The sequence below is a fragment of the Natrix helvetica genome (genome assembly GCF_964273705.1).
Source record: "Natrix helvetica genome assembly, chromosome: 2".
NCBI lineage: Eukaryota > Metazoa > Chordata > Lepidosauria > Squamata > Natricidae > Natrix > Natrix helvetica.
Genome location: NC_138552.1, coordinates 266,945,181 through 266,962,674, shown reverse-complemented (window position 1 = coordinate 266,962,674; position 17,494 = coordinate 266,945,181). Strand labels below are relative to the sequence as shown.

General features: G+C 41.9%; 1 protein-coding gene across 1 annotated transcript in view; it reads right to left on the bottom strand.

Moving 5' to 3' along the window:
• The window catches only part of INTS9 (integrator complex subunit 9), a 90,150-nt gene that overhangs the window by 69,358 nt on the left and 3,298 nt on the right, over positions 1-17,494 (bottom strand). The window contains exons 2-4 of the mRNA XM_081943781.1: positions 15,688-15,815; positions 2,524-2,584; positions 471-533 (exon numbers count right to left, since the gene is read on the bottom strand). Coding sequence (XP_081799907.1) covers positions 471-533; positions 2,524-2,584; positions 15,688-15,815 — 252 coding nt within the window. The remainder of the gene's footprint in view (positions 1-470; positions 534-2,523; positions 2,585-15,687; positions 15,816-17,494) is intronic.

The following is a 17,494-nucleotide window of genomic DNA, read 5'->3' as shown; positions in this document are numbered from 1 at the left end:
CAGAGTTAATATTTGGGATTCTGTTTTCCTTAAACTGAAACAGGAGTCACAAGTAATTTGACAAAAAGCCCTAAGTTAGGGTTTTTCAATCTTGGCAACATTAAGACACGTGGATTTCCCAGAATTCCTCAGCTAACCATGCTGGCGGAGGAATTCTGGGAGCTGAGGTCCACATGTCTTGAACGTTGCCCAACTTGGGAAATCCTGCCCTAAATGTTTGAAAGAAAAAAGGTAGCATTTCAGTAAGAGCTTATGATGTATTCTTCTAGAAATATTTTCTCTCATGCAAAGTGAATGTCCTGGGCTGCCCCTAACTCACAGGTGCCATTTTGACATGAATACAGAACTAGTAAGCGATCAGATTTCTCTGGAATTATACTACCGTTCTGGCTAGAACACCAATGCTTCCACTACTAACTACCAAAGCACTAAGAAAAATATTTTGAATTGTGTTCAATAAGGAGACCCACCTCTGGCAAACAAAATTCAGGAACAGAGTCCACAAAGACACGTCCAGAACAGTCTTTCAGCTCCTAGGGAATGGGGTAGGGAAAAAAATAGAAATTTAACTATAAGCAAACAGACCACAATGACATTCAACACTGTGTTAATGGATAGTTATAACATTTTAGAAGAAAATTGCAAAATAATTCACTAGTTAGTTAGATGAGGTAAATATATCCTAGGAGTTGCAGTTCCGCTGGGTGAATACCAATCCAATCTTCTTCCATGACCTGGCATTAGAGCTGAACAACACTGGACCTCAGCAAAGGCTTAAAATTCAACGTATGGTCCATTTTTAACTAATAAATCTGTCTGGGCACAGTTGGAAATTACCTCAGTATTCTTTTCGGTTTGTTTTATTTTTATTCCTTGCCTCTAGATTCTTTGGTTTCTCTACTAACTAAAGCCCCATTTTTCATTCACTTGGCTTTCAGGACTGAAGTTGTGCTTTTAATTCCTTAGCAAAGTATGACCACATAAATATTTGAGATTGTTTGCTTCAAGGCCAATTCAAGCAGTTTTGTGCCCCTTTCCTTAACATCTGGGTCACTGATTGAGGTATATGCAAATAGGTTTGAGATGAAATGGCTACAAATGGAAATGGCTGTAGTAATTTTATCCCTGTGGAAGTAGAGAAAAGTTGTGCTAAGCTTCTGTATAATTCTAAAGAGAAGGGGATATTTTGGAGGAGGGAATTTTCCATCTATAAAATCACAAATTTCCCAAACACAATATACTATCCTGCTTTCAAATATCCAGCATTAGGCTTTGGATTCAGTTCTTAAAAAATTCTCAACACCTTTGCCAAGTTATACACATCAGCATTTATATCTGACAGAAAGCCCTTAACCTTATCAAGAGAATTTAGAAGGTGAATAATGGGTAAGCAAGGGGAATTTCAATGCCCCAACACTGGATTTAAAACAACTGCATCCAAAATGCAGCAAAGACTAACATTCTACTTACAAAATAAAGTGTTCACCTTTAACCCCAACTCCATTCTCAGCAGAACTAGTAATTTGTCATTCTAAGCAAATTAGATCCCTAGAATGGACCCTATCTGGCCTAAATCAAATTGTTCTGAAAGTCTTAATGTTAAACTTGTTACTATGTGCCCTTTTGGATTCTCTCAAGGATCAAAGTCACTGGAGAGTCAGTCAGGTGTTGTGGTTAAGGTGATGAACTAGTGCTGGGAAGACCCAAGTTGAAGGTGAATTTCAGCCATGATAATTAAGGGGGTGACTTCCAGATCTTTAAGGGGCGTATCTGTAAAGCCCTTAGCAGTTACTGTACATTAAAAAGGTAGGAAAACAGGGGTTTGTATTACAGAAATCTTGCCTACTGGTTATGTTTACTTTAACAACCCTTGCATCTCTTAAGTTAATTAGGGCAAAGATTCCTTGACCCTTTTGTCTCTTCTTGATGCAACAGGAAATTAATTACCCATTATCCTGATAAAGGAGGAATATCCAAAGTGAAAATATTCTACAAAGCAACATCTTTCTCAAACTCTTGAAAGGTTCATTGCATGACAGAGGAGTCTTAAAAAGTGCCTTCAAAAGTTTCCAAAGACTATAAGGAATTTGCAGGGAAAAGTGGCTTGAAACAAATCTTCCAATACATGAGGTCTGGCCATAGAGGGAAGCTTGAGATGACTTCACTAGATCTTTCAAGGGCCATTTATGATCAGGTTTGAGCACTCCCTCTTAATGCAGGTACAATTTAAGCAATATCTTGGAAATAGACAAGGAACTCTAATTATTCCAATTGTCCTCGTTATAAGACCAGGGAATATTAATCAAACAAGGTACAATTTCCAAGAGAGGTAACTGAAAAAAGTAAAGGGAGGGATGATATTTTGTAACATTTGATTTCCTAGCTCAAAATTGGACTTTAAAATGATGCTCATTTTGATGACAGCTTTGTTTTCTTCACTGGGTAAATGGATTTTGCTTGGGCATGGTTTAATTGTCTAATTAGTTAAATTCACTGAGACTCCTAATCCCATTGGTACATTACCTTGTCCAAGAAAATGCTTCCATCTTTTAAGATCCATCCTGGGAGCTTGGATAGCCTTGGACTGTAGGAAAGTAAAAAACATTGTTTTAATCAGCACCCATTTTCCAAGATCTGCATATAAAACATTGATACTGTACACACTTCAAAATAATATTAAGTAAGCATTTAAGAAAGAAAATGCTGTAACAGCAGCTTGACTAAAAGCTAAAGATTTATTTCAATGTTTTTCAAACTTGGCAAGTTTAAGATATGTGGACTTCAACTTCTAGTATTCTGTTTTAAGAGGACAAAACTTCAGAAGAAAGTAAGGTCATAAGTTAACTTAGAACTCTAAATTATGATCATGAACTGTTCCAAGCCTATTAACAATATTCTTCCAGTGTGGATACAAGAAATAAATAAAATGACCCCACATTATCCTGGCATTTCACGCATGCTAAAAAAATGGGGAGAAAAGTGACAACAGAAACATAGTTCATGACAAAGGTGATTATCACTCTATTTATTACTAAACAACCCATGGTCCATTGGGTCATCCTTCCCGAAAGAGAGAAACAGAATGACCATGGGTGGATTGCTGTCTTATTTTTCTCATCATTTCATTGATGGGAACTTAGAGTTCTTTGAGAACAGTTTTGTTGTGTAGATGAAATCTATACATTCTTCCATAGTTCTTGCTGGCAAAACCATACCTTTAGGTAATTCTATTTTATCATTATGATTTTTTTCCTGAATGTTATCTACTTCCGCATTTAATAAAAACTCAGAATGTCTTCCTTCTCCCTCACTCAATTGCATGTTTTTCTTCCATTGAAACTCTATAGATAGAATATGTTGATGCATAACTTATCCACATCAGTATCATTTCCTCTTTTTATAGCTGGTAGAAGTTGACAGATACCGCCATAGCAAAAGGTTAAAATTCCTCACCTACCCCCAATGACTTCAAAGTTCTGCATCCTAATCATGGGGATTCTCATCCGAGACAATAAGCCTCACTTGTCAAAGCAAATGTGCAGCATTGGAGACTTTGTCAATGTTACAAAAAGCATTTTCATTCACTTCGAGGGATAGGAATCTTGAATGTACTATCCTACCACCAGGCATCGTTGTTGCCGCAATGTTGAGGGTACTATAGCAATAACAACATCTCCATCTCTCCTGAATTTAGTGAGGATCAAGTTAGTAACAAATGTCTTTCCTGTTCCTCCTGGTGCATCAATGAAAATGATTGAAGAAAGATTGATTTGCAAGCACTCGCGCACTGCCATATACTGCTCTTTGCTCGTTATTCAACAGAGGCTCGCTGTGTAGTATAAATTCCTGCTGTTTGTCTCTGTTGCATTGCAATTCATGCAATAATTCCTGATTGACACCATTTTGATTAATTGTACTATTTGTCGGTTTGGGCAAGTTACATTCTTCAAAGGTTCTTCTCAATTTCCTAAGTTTTTCTTGGAAATACAGAAGAATTTTTTCATGATGCTTCTTATTGATCATGATAGTAGTATCATTAATATTTCTCCTCTCAATTTGGAGGAAATCTTCAGACACTGCACTCTTGAACTGATTCCACATTGCTGCAAATTGTTGATTTTATTTTTTGATTGCAAGATGACAAACAAATCTCTCCTAGCTCTGTGGATTCTTGTTTTTTCAACCTCTTGCATAGTTTGTTGCCAATGACCATCAGCTTGCAACAATCCTCTCTGTCTGCAGACAACTCTGAATAATGGAAGGATATGTCCATTATGAATCTTCCATGATTTGAGAAATAGTAGACCCTTTATGTGATGAAGAAGCAACCTCAAGCAGTGGTCACCACTTGGTGGAGAAACAGTATACACTCAACCGAGAACATTGGTTACAAAAATTCCAGAGAACTTCACCAGTCTTTACCCCATCTTTCTTATTTCCCATCTTTAATTAAAAAGAATATCCATTTAGTTCAGCATTTTTGCAAATGGATCATGTTTGCAAAGATCCATGAATTCTGTTAATGTGGTTCTTGTCGAATCCCTATTAAGTGCACAGTGGTATTACCACGAAAGAATAGTCAATGTTTTTATGGAAGGTGCACTTGAAGGCAAACAATGGCCAGTTCCTGTGTATGAATCTGAAATCCAAATATTGATACAACAGCTTCAGAGGACCTAATGCATCTGCCTGTCAAGTGCTGTGTGATTTTTGTCTTCTCTGTTCAATGCGAAAACTGCCTGATTACTCCCCTTCCTGGTATACTTGATGTTGGATTAGATGGATTTGACAGATGAGCATATGAGCATAATGAAATGTCAATTGGACACCCGCAATAGTTGTGCATTCTGGAATACCACCCATTGAGGAGTTTTAGGTCAACTCTGTCGTCCTGCTTGATGTACTTCAAATCCTCTTGTAGACAGGATATGAATCATCACTACACCTTGGACGCCGATTGAATGGCTTTTGGTACTGCTTACTGAATGTATCATTTCCCCAACATCCTGAATAACTGCTGCAAAATGGACTATGGATCATGTGCTTTAATAGCAATTTATGCAGCTCTGGATGTTCATTTAGGTCTGGTATTTTGGCTTGCACAAAAGTATCATAGCTGTCTTGACTTGGATGCTTCATAAAGCTACAGCAAAGAGTGCAAATGAGAGAAATCCTGCTTTTGGTATCCATACTTAGCGCATAACCTATCTATCAAAAAGACCATGTGCTCCAGTGTGGTACTTCAGGAACAACTTTGTCTTCAAGCTGAATCCTCACAATTAAATCCAGCTAATCATTTGGCTGCTGATTTTAAAAAAATGCTGTGCATTTCTGGCCAGTTTGTACTGCATGTCACTGTAATGAAAAATGAAGTATTCCATACTTCCGTATAAACATCATGGCATCTTGACATCATTTCATCATCTATCTTGGTCCTCCCAACAAATGTTGCAGAGAGGATGATGCATCTTCTGATGTTTCATCATCATCATTCAATCATTCAATCAGATTGCTGTACATTGCTTGATTCATTTGGATGTAAGTCAGCCTCATGCTTTCAATCTCAGCAGTCATGTCAACCATGTCTTGTTGTAATAGACATCCTACTCTTAGGAGGTTATTAAACTCATTCTCATGGTTCATTATTCAATATGCATAGTAATGCACCACCGTTAGTTTCTTATTGTTTATCGTTTGAAGTTGATGATGCCAGCCATCCTCTCCAAGAGGAAACAAAAATATGTATTGAAAGCTGTCATGGGAGAGATGGGACTCTGACATTATTTACAAGCCACCTCCTTGTTCTTTCAACATAAATGTACAGGGCGGGATATGTCTCCCCAGAGGGCTATGGCAGGAGTAGTCTACAGTCTAACCGATCTCCAGGAGCTAATGGCAGGACTGGTCTCCCCAACAATTGTGGAGGGCTAGGATAGGATCACTCTACTGAAGCTCCAGGCAGGCAGCTTGGCAGTGCTGAAGTACCGAAGCAGCTACAAACCTGCCAAATTTCAATCCCATGGGAGTCATAATGCTAATGCTTCCTGACATATAGTCATTATTTTATTCATTTTAACTTTGTTGCATTTATTTTTGTACTACAGGCAAAATTCCATAGGGTAGGCAAAAATGTCATGGAAAATATAATAGGAATAGCAGCAAAGCTCTTTATTTTTGAAAAGCAGGCTATACATTTGGGATGAAAACGTGTGCTTCACATCATGAGTAAATGGATTACCCTGAGTTTAATGGTAAGAAGCGGTTGAAAAATGCAAGAAGATGGGCAGGGACTAAGGTGGCTGATGTCAACTTCAAACCAAACCTGGCAGAAGCCATTTTGTTGGTTCTTAGTTGCCACACATATTGGGGGGGGGGGAGACTGGAATGCACTGCCAGGCAAAACACTGCTCTATCTCCTGGGAACCAAGGTCATTTCCACAGGTGTCAGATGGAATGGAGAGGAGTGCCTAGGGAGCCTGCCAATGAACCTAATTGCACAATGTGACCTGTGATACTTGTAGAGGGGATCATTTACTATTTTAACTATACTGAAACCATGAGAAATATTCCGAGTTCGTTTTACATTTAATCATGCCGATATGATGTCCCCAATAAAGAAGTTCTTTGAGAGAGATTGGAGTCTCGAAGTTCGGATTTGCTTGGCTCGTTAGTCGGAACCCTGACACTTGACTGACACCAGAGAGACCCAGTTTCTACTCCATCTGCACCCACAGCAGCTCACTCGGTGATTTTTCAGTTCAACCTACATCACAGGGTAGTTGTGAAGAAATATAGCAAGATCCAGCATGATGTACCGTATTTTTCGGAGTATAAGACGCACCGGAGTATAAGACGCAGCAAGGTTTTGAAGAGGCAAATAAAAAAAAGTTTTTGCACTCTGCAAACCTCCCCAAAACGGATCCGTTTTTCATGAAAACGGGCCCGGTTTTTTTTTCAAAAAAAGGGAATGAATAGCCGTTAGGAGGCTTGTAGAGTGCTCCGGGAGTGCAAAACCGAGCAAAAAACGGCCCATTTTTAGTGAAAATGGGCTCATTTTTTGTCAAAAAGAGGGCATGGATAGCCTTTAGGAAGCTTATAGAGTGCTGCTGGGGGTTGGGGGGGGCAAAATGGGTCGTTTTTCACTCATTTCTGCTCTCTACAGACCCCAGGAACTCTCTGAAAGCCTTCTAAAAGCTATGCACGGCCATTTTGGTGAAGAGGCGCAGTTTCGGGAGGCAAAAATGCTATATTCAGTGTATAAGACGCACCCAGATTTTCAGCCTCTTTTTTGATGGAAAAAGGTCCGTCTTATAATCCAAAAAATACGGTATGTGCTTTGAGTTCCTCAACAAACATAGGACATAGATACATGCTAATGTTTGTGTGCCAGAAATGGAGCATACAAATGTCGCAATAAACATATCCAGCCCTTCCTTCCTTCCATCCTCTTTATCTTTATCTCTCTTTCTTTCAATATTTATATGTTTTCCTTAACATACATTAATATTTTATGTATAGCATATTGTCTGGGTGTATTTGTTTACCATACTAGTATATAATATAATAATATATTAAACAAACCGTACATAATAGTATTTTTCCAATTTCTAATTTATACTTCTATTATCCAACCATTGATAAAATAAATCCCATGTTTAAAAGTATTCTGTATCTTCTTTATCTTTTATCTTCAATGTTAACCTATCTATTTCTGCACAAATCTGTCTTCAGATTTAAGAGCTGTACGAAAAAGTGCCTGCCTGAATAGGCAGGAGGATGTCATACAAATTACTGGAGTGGGCTATTCTAAAATGATCAAGCCAAAACAAGCCCCACTACCACAACAAATACTGTATAATATGCATTGTTTCCTGACCCCTCCCCAATCTTACATGGGAAGGAGACCCTCAACATTCCTATTCAGGACATGTAGCCTGGATGGATAAGTTTTACGTGAAGGAGACAGTTCTAGATTTACAGCATTTGAATGTTGAGCCATGCAGATTTCATAGGTTAAAACCAGAGGTGGTATTCAGCATCTATTCTCTGCCTCCCGACTCCCAGCTGATTGGGAGGAAATGGAGATTTTACAGTATCCTTCCCCTGCCACGCCCACCAAGCCACACCGACAGAACCGGTAGCAAAAATGTTTGAATCCCACACTGGTTAAAACTGCACTTTTAAATGATATTCGGAAGCCTACACTGGTAGCCAGTGTAGAGCTATCAATCATGGAATGTAACATTAATATAATAAGATAATGGTAGATCTCATCCACCAATATGCGGGCTGCTACGTTTTGTATCAACTGCAGTTGTTGGGTAGCCTGCAGAAGGCACAGTAAATTAAAAAAAAGCCAATTGCAGTCCTGCATTGTGTTCTAGAGGTGATGGGGGAAGGATTCACTGCCACCGGGGCCTCTCCTTCCAGGAAGGGCCATAGCTAGCACATCAATCAAAGCTGGGTAACACTCCACTAGCCATGCCCTCCACCTCATCGTTTCTGTGAGTCTGGGAGAAAACCAATGTGCAGACCTGCTGTTTCAAGGGAGCACAACTTTTAACACGGCATAAAATAAGCCAGATGATTTCCGGAAAACAATGGCAAGTCTGCCTTAACAGGGTTCAACTACACCCAATTTCTTCCCATCCATCTCCTCGCAGCTTCCAAGAACCAGGTCAAGACTCCAACTGCATATTCAGCTCAGACCAGGTTGGATCTGGATACGACCTGTGTAACAAGATACCTCAGCACCTAATGACAGATGACTCTCCCCGTAGCTTCAGATATATGTTAAAGAAGAGAGGAGAGAGAATTGAACTCCATTATGCAACACAAGTAAGCAATAGAATCATTTCTCTTCTGCCACTATAAACCAGTAACCCTCCCGCTCCAAAGCAACGTAGAATGATATCACAACTGACGGTATTAAAAAAGGTCCAAAAGAAGCTGGAAGAGTTGAATCGATGGGGTTAATGCACTAAAAGATCTGAACGGAGCCTCTCTGTTGCTTGATCCTACTACAAAAAAGGCCTAGTCATAAAGCCCCCTGGACAACCCCCCCCTTCAGCCAGGCAGAGCACCACTAACCAACCTAGCGATATCCCAAAGGCGCAAAACCGCAGGAGCCGGGGGGATGGGGGACAAAGGCACTTGCATTGCTTGAGACGCCTTTGGGATACTGCTAGGTTGGTGGGTTGCGCTGTGCCCAGCTGGAGCGGGGGGTTGCCGGGCAGCTGCTTTCATGAGCAGCCGCCCGGCAACGCCGACCTAGTAATATCCCAAAGGCGCTAAGCTGTGTAGTGCTCTGCCCGGCTGGAAAGAGAGGTTGCGCGAGCACTTGTTCTGCCTCCAGCTCATGTGGCTCCCAGCCTCAACATGCCCAGCTCTCCCTGTAGGGCCGGGCCAGGGTGCTGCTGCCACTGTGGCCCCACCGCCGCCATGCTCTGAGCATAACAGGCTTCCAAACTCCGGAGATCCGCTGCCAACTCTTCCAGCAGCGGCCGCTCTGGGACTACGCTCTATGGTTGTGGGCTGGCTGTTGGAAGACTCTGGTGGGACAGAGAGTCTTCCCGCAGCCAGCCCACAACCATAGAGCGTAGTCCCAGAGCAGCCGCTGCCAGAAGACTCAGCAGCGGATCTCCGGAGTTTGGAAGTCGGTTATGCTTGGAGCATGGCAGCGGCAGTAGGGCTACGGCGGCGGCAGCGGAGCTGTGGCGGCAGCACCCTGGCCCAGCCTTGCAGGGAGAGCTGGGCATGGTGAGGCTGGGAGGCACGCGAGCTGGAGGCAGAACAAGTGTTTGCACAACCTCTCTTTCCAGCCAGGCAGAGCACCACGTGGCTTAGCGCCTTTGGGATATTACTGGGTCAGTGAGTGGAGCTCTGCCTGGCTAGAAAGGGGCATTGCCGGGTGGCTGCTCATGAGCGTGGTCACCTCATGGCGGCTTTGTTGCACTGCTGCGACAGCGCAACACAGCTCTTTGCCCCTGAGGCTGTGCCCGGCTCTTCGGGCACCCGCTCGCAAGAGAGCAGCCACCCGGCAACCCCAAACCAATAAGCCCCCCCCCCGATAATAAAGCCAAGCAAAAAAATTTTGGGGGGAGGATCAAAATAAAATAAGACCCTGTCTTATTTTCGGGGAAACACGGTATACCATATTTTTACAAAGAGGATATTTTTTTAAAGACAGAAGTATGTTTAAAGGCTTGGTTCAAGAATTTCATGTTCCATATTTATAAGTACAAGGTGTTCCCAACTGATATGGGTATGTAAATGAGCAGTGGAAAAGAGCCACATTTGCTATGATATTGAGGCTCTTTACCAGAAGCTATCAAAATAAAACAATTCTCACTGATGGACTGCTGACATTATAATGGAATGATTAATTCCAAATAGTTCAAAATATATCATAAATAAAACAAGTGGCTGTGTGATTGATTGACTGATTTTGTGCCATCAAGTCAATGTTGACTCTTAGTTACTAGCAGCTAAATTTTCTCCATGACGTTCTGTGCTTCAGGTCTTCTAAGTTGCTATGCAGCTTCTCTCAATCAAGAAAGGTTAACAGTCTCCCTGGAAAAACTGGGCTTCCACTTATTTGTATTTCAAGTAAGCTTGTGGGCCTAATTCAAAGTGGTCATTATCTTTAAAGTCCTTTAAACTGCAGCATTGGGATACATTAGAATTAAATCTTCCCATCTGGACCAGTTATTTAGGGAAGGCCTATTGAGAATACTACCCCTCATTAGAACCAAGGGAAGAGGTATTATGTCTTCTCCATGGCAACCTTTGGAATATTCTCCCCACAAAGATATGGGGAGCTCCTACCATTCTTGCATTTTATAAAAACTATGGTATATTCAGCTCTAGGTGAACTGAATTAAAAATATCTATTTTGATCATCGGAATGACATATATATATATATTTTGCTTTGCTTCTGTAATTACTGTAATCTCTGATTTTATTGGTGCTGTGTGCCATCAAGAGTTCTTCGGGAGTAAGAATGGGTACAAATATTGTTTGATTGACAAATAAATACAGTACATAAGAAAAATAAATCAAACACACAAGTCTAGGATGGGGATAGCTGGCATGATAATACCACAAAATATTGTGAAAGAGGTATTGTAGAAGAACACAAACTTCCTATGAGTTACCAGTGTATTTTGGCTGCAGAAACATAATGCTCTTTTAGAAAGCAGAAATAAAATTATAGTTTCCAAATCATGGGAAGTAACTGTTTCACCATATTCTACATATGTCAAACCCAGCCTTGAGTGTTGTGTCAAGCTTCAGGCACCACATTTTAAAGAACATATAGAAAACTGGAAGTGACATGGATAAGGGCAATGAGGATGATTTAGAGCAGTGTTTCTCAACCTTGGCAATTTGAAGATGTCTGGACTTCAACTCCCAGAATTCCCCAGCCAGCATTCCCTGGCTGGGGAATTCTGGGAGTTGAAGTCCAGACATCTTCAAGTTGCTAAGGTTGAGAAACACTGATTTAGAGAACTCAAAGTCTTACGTGGAGTGATTGATGACTAGGGAAAGATATGAGAACCAGTGTGAGACAAGGGTTAAGGGGTTGGACCAGATCTGAAGAAACCCAAGCTCATGTCCGTCTTCAGCCAAGGAAGCTCATTAGATGACTTTGTGGGGAATCAAATTGGAATAGGGAGTGCTGTGTAGGTGATCTTGGGGGAAAGTCAGAATTTAAATCCAACAGTAATAAAAATAAGAAATAAACATGACAGCCCTTTCTTAAATCCCTGAAAGAGTGTTACATAGAAGGTCAAGATGAAAGCTCGTACCAGAAGGCGGAACACCAGTGCTGAATGTTATTACATCCAGCTCAATATAAAAGCGCATAACTGCCAACGGTAAATTTTAATGTCTCGAGAATAAAAGCTATTTGACAGTGGAACCAGCAATGTACTCCTGCATACAGAGTGAGTCCTGAGGAACAGATGATGGTGACAGAGGAGCAAAGGAGCAGTTTCAAATGCTTTAAGTTTTAGACCTCAGAAAAAATTTGGGGACAAACCGGTAACATTCATAAGATAAGATATGGTAACTTTTTGATCAAGCTTCGTAAGCCTTTCAGCATAGTGCTGCATTCCTTTTTTTTTTGATAGGTAGCCAAGGAATTCAGTAATAGAGGCTATGATTCAAGGAGGTCAAATGGAATCTGGTGTATCTATTGGCTTGAGCTGGAAAGTATATTTGGAATTACAGATCACAAGCATTTTCATAAGAAGGCTGCCATGAAGGGATTCTACTCTTATAACCCTTATATGAGCAGACAATCAAGCGTTTTGCCTGTATTGTCTCCTCCAATCCTCTCTCCAGGCCACGATCCATTACTCCTGGCAGATGGGTGCATTTCCAAGCAAAGCACTGAACTGCAGTCACTCACCATGTTTATTTTTTTTACAATATCTGGTGAGCCCCGGAGGCATCCTTTAAAGAGCATCAGATAAAAAATTGGGTTGCATCCTTTAAAATAAAGAGGATGCTAGAAGTTTGAGTCTCAGCAATAAAAGAATATTTTCTTTAAAAAGTCAGAGGGGGAAAGACGGCTAGCTGAAGGCTGTAGATATTTGGGTGTCGATGGATAGTATAGCACGTTGCCTATTTATAAAAAAATGTATCTTGCTTCTTCTCTATTAGAGGCCACTTGTTGTGGTCCGCTGGCAGTCTGTGGGGCGGGCAGCAGAGTCGGACAGTGAGGAGGTTGGGGAGGAACATGGGCCAGTCCTGGAGCCTGGGGAAGGCTCTGATGAGGGCTCTGTGTCTGAGACGGAAGTAGGCAGAGAGGGGGCCAGGGCCATCTGTAAGTTATGTGCTGCCTCCGGAGCCTCTGACATCAGCAAGGCAGAGGAACAGGGGGCGCCTGTTCCCAGTGCGCACATACGCAGAGCTGCCAGGAGGCAAGAACAGTTAAGACAAAAGGAGTAACTCGGGAGTAAGGCTTGGTGATGATTGGCCCCTCCCATAAGATGAAAAAGAGGAGCAAATGGACTGGAGCCTTTGCAGGAAGCAACTTTTGTTCATCCTGGTTGGTTTAAACCAGGGGTTTCCAAACTTTTTGCGAGGAGGGCCAGATTTGGTGAGGTGAAAATGTGTGGAGCCAATCATTCAGCCTGACATTCTTTGAACCCTTAACATTAAATGCGAATTAACTACCGTATTTTTTGGAGTATAAGACGCACCAAGATTTTATAGAGGCAAATTTAAAAAAAAGTTTTTGCACTCTCCCACGGAAATGGGCCTTTTTTAAAAAGGGCATGAATAGCCTTTAAGAGGCTTCTAGAGTGCTCCTCGGGGCTAGGGGGGGCAAAGTTGAGCAAAAAATGGCCCGTTTTTTGCTCATTTATGCCCTCCACAGCCCCCAGGAGCACCCTGAAAACCTCCTAAAGGCTATGGACAGCCATTTTGGTGAAGGGGGCAGAGTTTTGGGAGGCAAAAAATGTTGTATTCAGTGTATAAGATGCACCCAGATTTTTAGCCTCTTTTTTGAGGGGAAAAAGATGCATCTTTATACTTCGAAAAATACGGTATTTTATGAAAGACTAAACAAATAACTTCAGTGGGGAGAAGATGCTGCGGGCCGCTTGAAATTTGAAAAAGGGCCACATTTGGCCCCCGGGCCGCACTTTGGACATGCCTGGTTTAAACCCTGAAGCTCTGTTTGGCCTTGCAAAACTAATTGGCAAGTAGGTCTTTGGTAGTGTTTCAAGGGAGATAAAGGTGGGTGCTTAAAACCCTTACCCTGAAAGACTGAGGGAGACTTCTTTTGGATTACAATACAATACAATAGCAGAGTTGGAAGGGACCTTGGAGGTCTTCTAGTCCAACCCCCTGCCTAGGCAGGAAACCCTATACCGTTTCAGACAAATGGCTATCCAACATCTTCTTAAAAACTTCCAGTGTTGGGGCATTCACAACTTCTGGAGGCAAGCTGTTCCACTGATTAATTGTTCTAACTGTCAGGAAATTTCTCCTCAGTTCTAAGTTGCTTCTCTCCTTGATTAGTTTCTACCCATTGCTTCTTGTTCTACCCTCAGGTGCTTTGGAGAATAGTTTGACTCCCCCTTCTTTGTGGCAACCCCTGAGATACTGGAACACTGCTATCATGTCTCCCCTAGTCCTTAATTTCATTAAACTAAACATACCCAGTTCCTGCAACCGTTCTTCATATGTTTTAATCTCCAGTCCCCTAATCATCTTTGTTGCTCTTCTCTGCACTCTTTCTAGAGTCTCCACATCTTTTTTACGTCGTGGTGACCAGAACTGAATGCAGTATTCCAAGTGTGGCCTTACCAAGGCATTATAAAGTGGTATTAACACTTCACGTGATCTTGATTCTATCCCTCTGTTGATGCAGCCTAGAACTGTGTTGGCTTTTTTGGCAGCTGCTGCACACTGCTGGCTCATATTTAAATGGTTGTCCATTAGGACTCCAAGATCCCTTTCACAGTTACTACTACTGAGCAAGGTACCACCTATACTGTACCTGTGCATTTCGTTTTTCTTGCCTAAATGTAGAACCTTACTCTTTACAAACTGTTTGTGACTCATTACTGGCTGTGAATGAACATAATTCACAGCCATTTAAATAAAAAAGGGGGGTTTTGGGACTAAGTGTGTGATTTTTACTGTCTCAGGAAGCCTAGGTCAGAACAATACTAGAGACTGGACAGCCATTTCTCCAGAATGTTATAGGGTTTCCGATTTGACCAAAGGGATGGATTAGAAGACCTCCAAGTTCCCTTCCTTACTCCGTTATTCTGTATTCTGTTAAGACAAAGATCCATTTAGATGATGTCTCCTTAATGAAAAAGTCTTCTAAGGCTGGGCAAAACTTTAGATTTAAAAGGAACACAAGGGGGCGCAAATATAACATCTGTCTGCAACTCCTGAAGCAGCTGCATCTCTTCCTGGAATCACGCCTTGCATAGATGCTGAGCTACTCCACCAGAAGATGTGTTGGCAGATAGATGCTGTATATGCCTCCACCCACTATTAAGCATGTTTTCGCCTTTAAATCCATAATTCTGCATAGATCTAGTGCCTTCTACCTGGCCTCTAGGACCAGAGTGACATGCATTTTTCTTGCTTTTTGTAATACATAGCAGCAAAAGATCCCCAGACTCGGAATTGTTGAGAAACTTTCCTTCTCCCACAACAAACAGCCAGCAACACAGCTGGTTAATGCCAGATGTATCTTTCTCCCTGGTTAACCAGGGAGAAATATACTTCTGGTATAAGTATATGCTTATACTTTACATTTACCTCTCTCATTTGTCTCCCCTTGCATGAAGAAACCAGAGAGAGGACAATTCTGTGACCTCACTTGTGCTGAGCTGCTGCTGCAATATTTTAGCGAAGCTTAGAATAAATTATCTGGAAACCAAATCAATAAAATCCATAAAATGCTTTCCATCTACTGAGCCAAATGATGTTATTTTGATAAAGGGAATGTTTAAGTGGACAAACTCTTTATGCCATCAGATGATACTGCATGTTCATTTCAAACTCCTTTCCTATAACACACCCCAGGCCTTCTGCAACAATGCTTCACTCCTGCATTAAATTAATCCCTTCTCCCCCTAAAAGTGTATCAAGTACAGAGTAAAACTGGAGTGTGGGAAAACACAAGAGCGACACATAAGAGCGCAGTGTACCTCTGGGCCAAAGGCAGCGGGAGAAAGTTGAGAGCTGAGGTCATATCGAGCCCACAGTCCAACATGATGGTGGTAGATTTGAACTTGAGTATGTTGCATGGTAAAGTCGGATGCCCAGACAGGCAGTACTAAAAAAAAAAAAATCAGATTAAATATCTAGCTTTAGGAAAAGATAACAGCACGCTCAGAAGACAGGAAGGAGACTTGATACTATCTAAGAATCCTTACCATGTTTAAATACCATTTGAATATTTTAATACTATTTAAAGATTACTAGTTGATAATAATTCTTAACCCATTCCTTTGGATACATACAAAAATAATTTTAATATTGTGCAGTATTTATCAGTATCTACTGACTTTGGTTCACTCCTGTTTGAGATGAGAGAAGCAACTTAGAACTAAGAAGAAATTTCCTGACAGTTAGAACAATTAATCAGTGGAACAACTTGCCTCTAGAAGTTGTGAAAACTCCAATACTGGAAGTTTTTAAGAAGATGTTGTATAACCATTTGTCTGAAGTGGTGTAGGGTTTCCTGCCTAAGCAGGGGGTTGGACTAAAACAGTGATGGCGAACCTATGGCACGCCTGCCACAGGTGGCACGCGAAGCCATTTGTCAGGGCACGCAAGGCGCTGCCCTGTCAGCTGACCAGCGTGCATGTGTGCGCTGGCCAGCTGAGTTCACCTGTTTTTAAAGCCAGGCTCCAGAGGCTTTATAGGAGCCTCGGGAGGGCGAAAACAGCCTCCCTGCCCCTCCGGAAGCCCTCCGGACAGTCCCTGAATCCTTCGGAGGGAGCCTCCGGACAGTCCCTGAATCCTTCGGAGCACTCAAAACGATACTCCGAGCAAACCGGAAGTGACGGAGGTGACTTCCGGTTTGCTCGGAGGGTCGTTTTGAGCGCTCCGAAGGCGTCAGGGAAGCCTCCGGACGGTCCCTGAAGCCTTCGTAGTGCTAAAAATGACCCTCCGATCAAACTGGAAGTCACTTCCGGTTTGCTCGGAGGATCGTTTTGAGCGCTCCGAAGGCTTCAGGGACCGTCCGGAGGCTTCGCTGACGCTTCCGGAGGGCGTCCGGGGGGGCGGGGGAGGATGTTTTCGCCCTCCCCAGGCTCCTATAAAGCCTCTGGAGCCTGGGGAGGGTGAAAAAAGCATGTAAAAATGGGAGGGGGAGCGCTTGTAGTGCGCGCATGTGCACTGGGGGTCACACATTACATTATGGGTGCGGCACACCCGCACACGACCCCCCTGCGCTCCCCCCACTTATGGCACGCGAGCCAAAAAAGGTTCGCCATCGCTGGACTAGAAGACCTCAAAGGTCCCTTTCAATTCTGTTATTCCTGTTCTGTTATTTCTCTTGGTTTATGGCTATTTATGCCTACCAGAGTATAAGTAAGATTTCCTCAATTAATATTCATCAAGCTGTGCTTTCACTGAACAGCAACAGAGGCCACTGAAATGTAGAATGCACTCTAACTACAATTGTATTTGTGGCAGCAAAATGCTGTGATAGTTTGAAATGAACATTTTACCATCCAGTTTCTGAATAGGAATGGAACTGAGTCCATTTTTATGGGATTACATGTTAAAATAGAGAAAGATCATTCGAAAAGATCCAGGGATATAGAGAAGCAGATTTGCCAGCTGCTATTAGCAGAAGCAGTGAAATCTGAGATATGTCGCCCCCAAAATTGAGCAGCTCCTATTGCTTAAACTTTCAGCTGGAGAAAAAGGTCAGGAAACAAGATCAAGAATCTTGATCTTTCATTGAATGTTTCCAATATCTGTGTGCGCTTGTACTTGGAGACA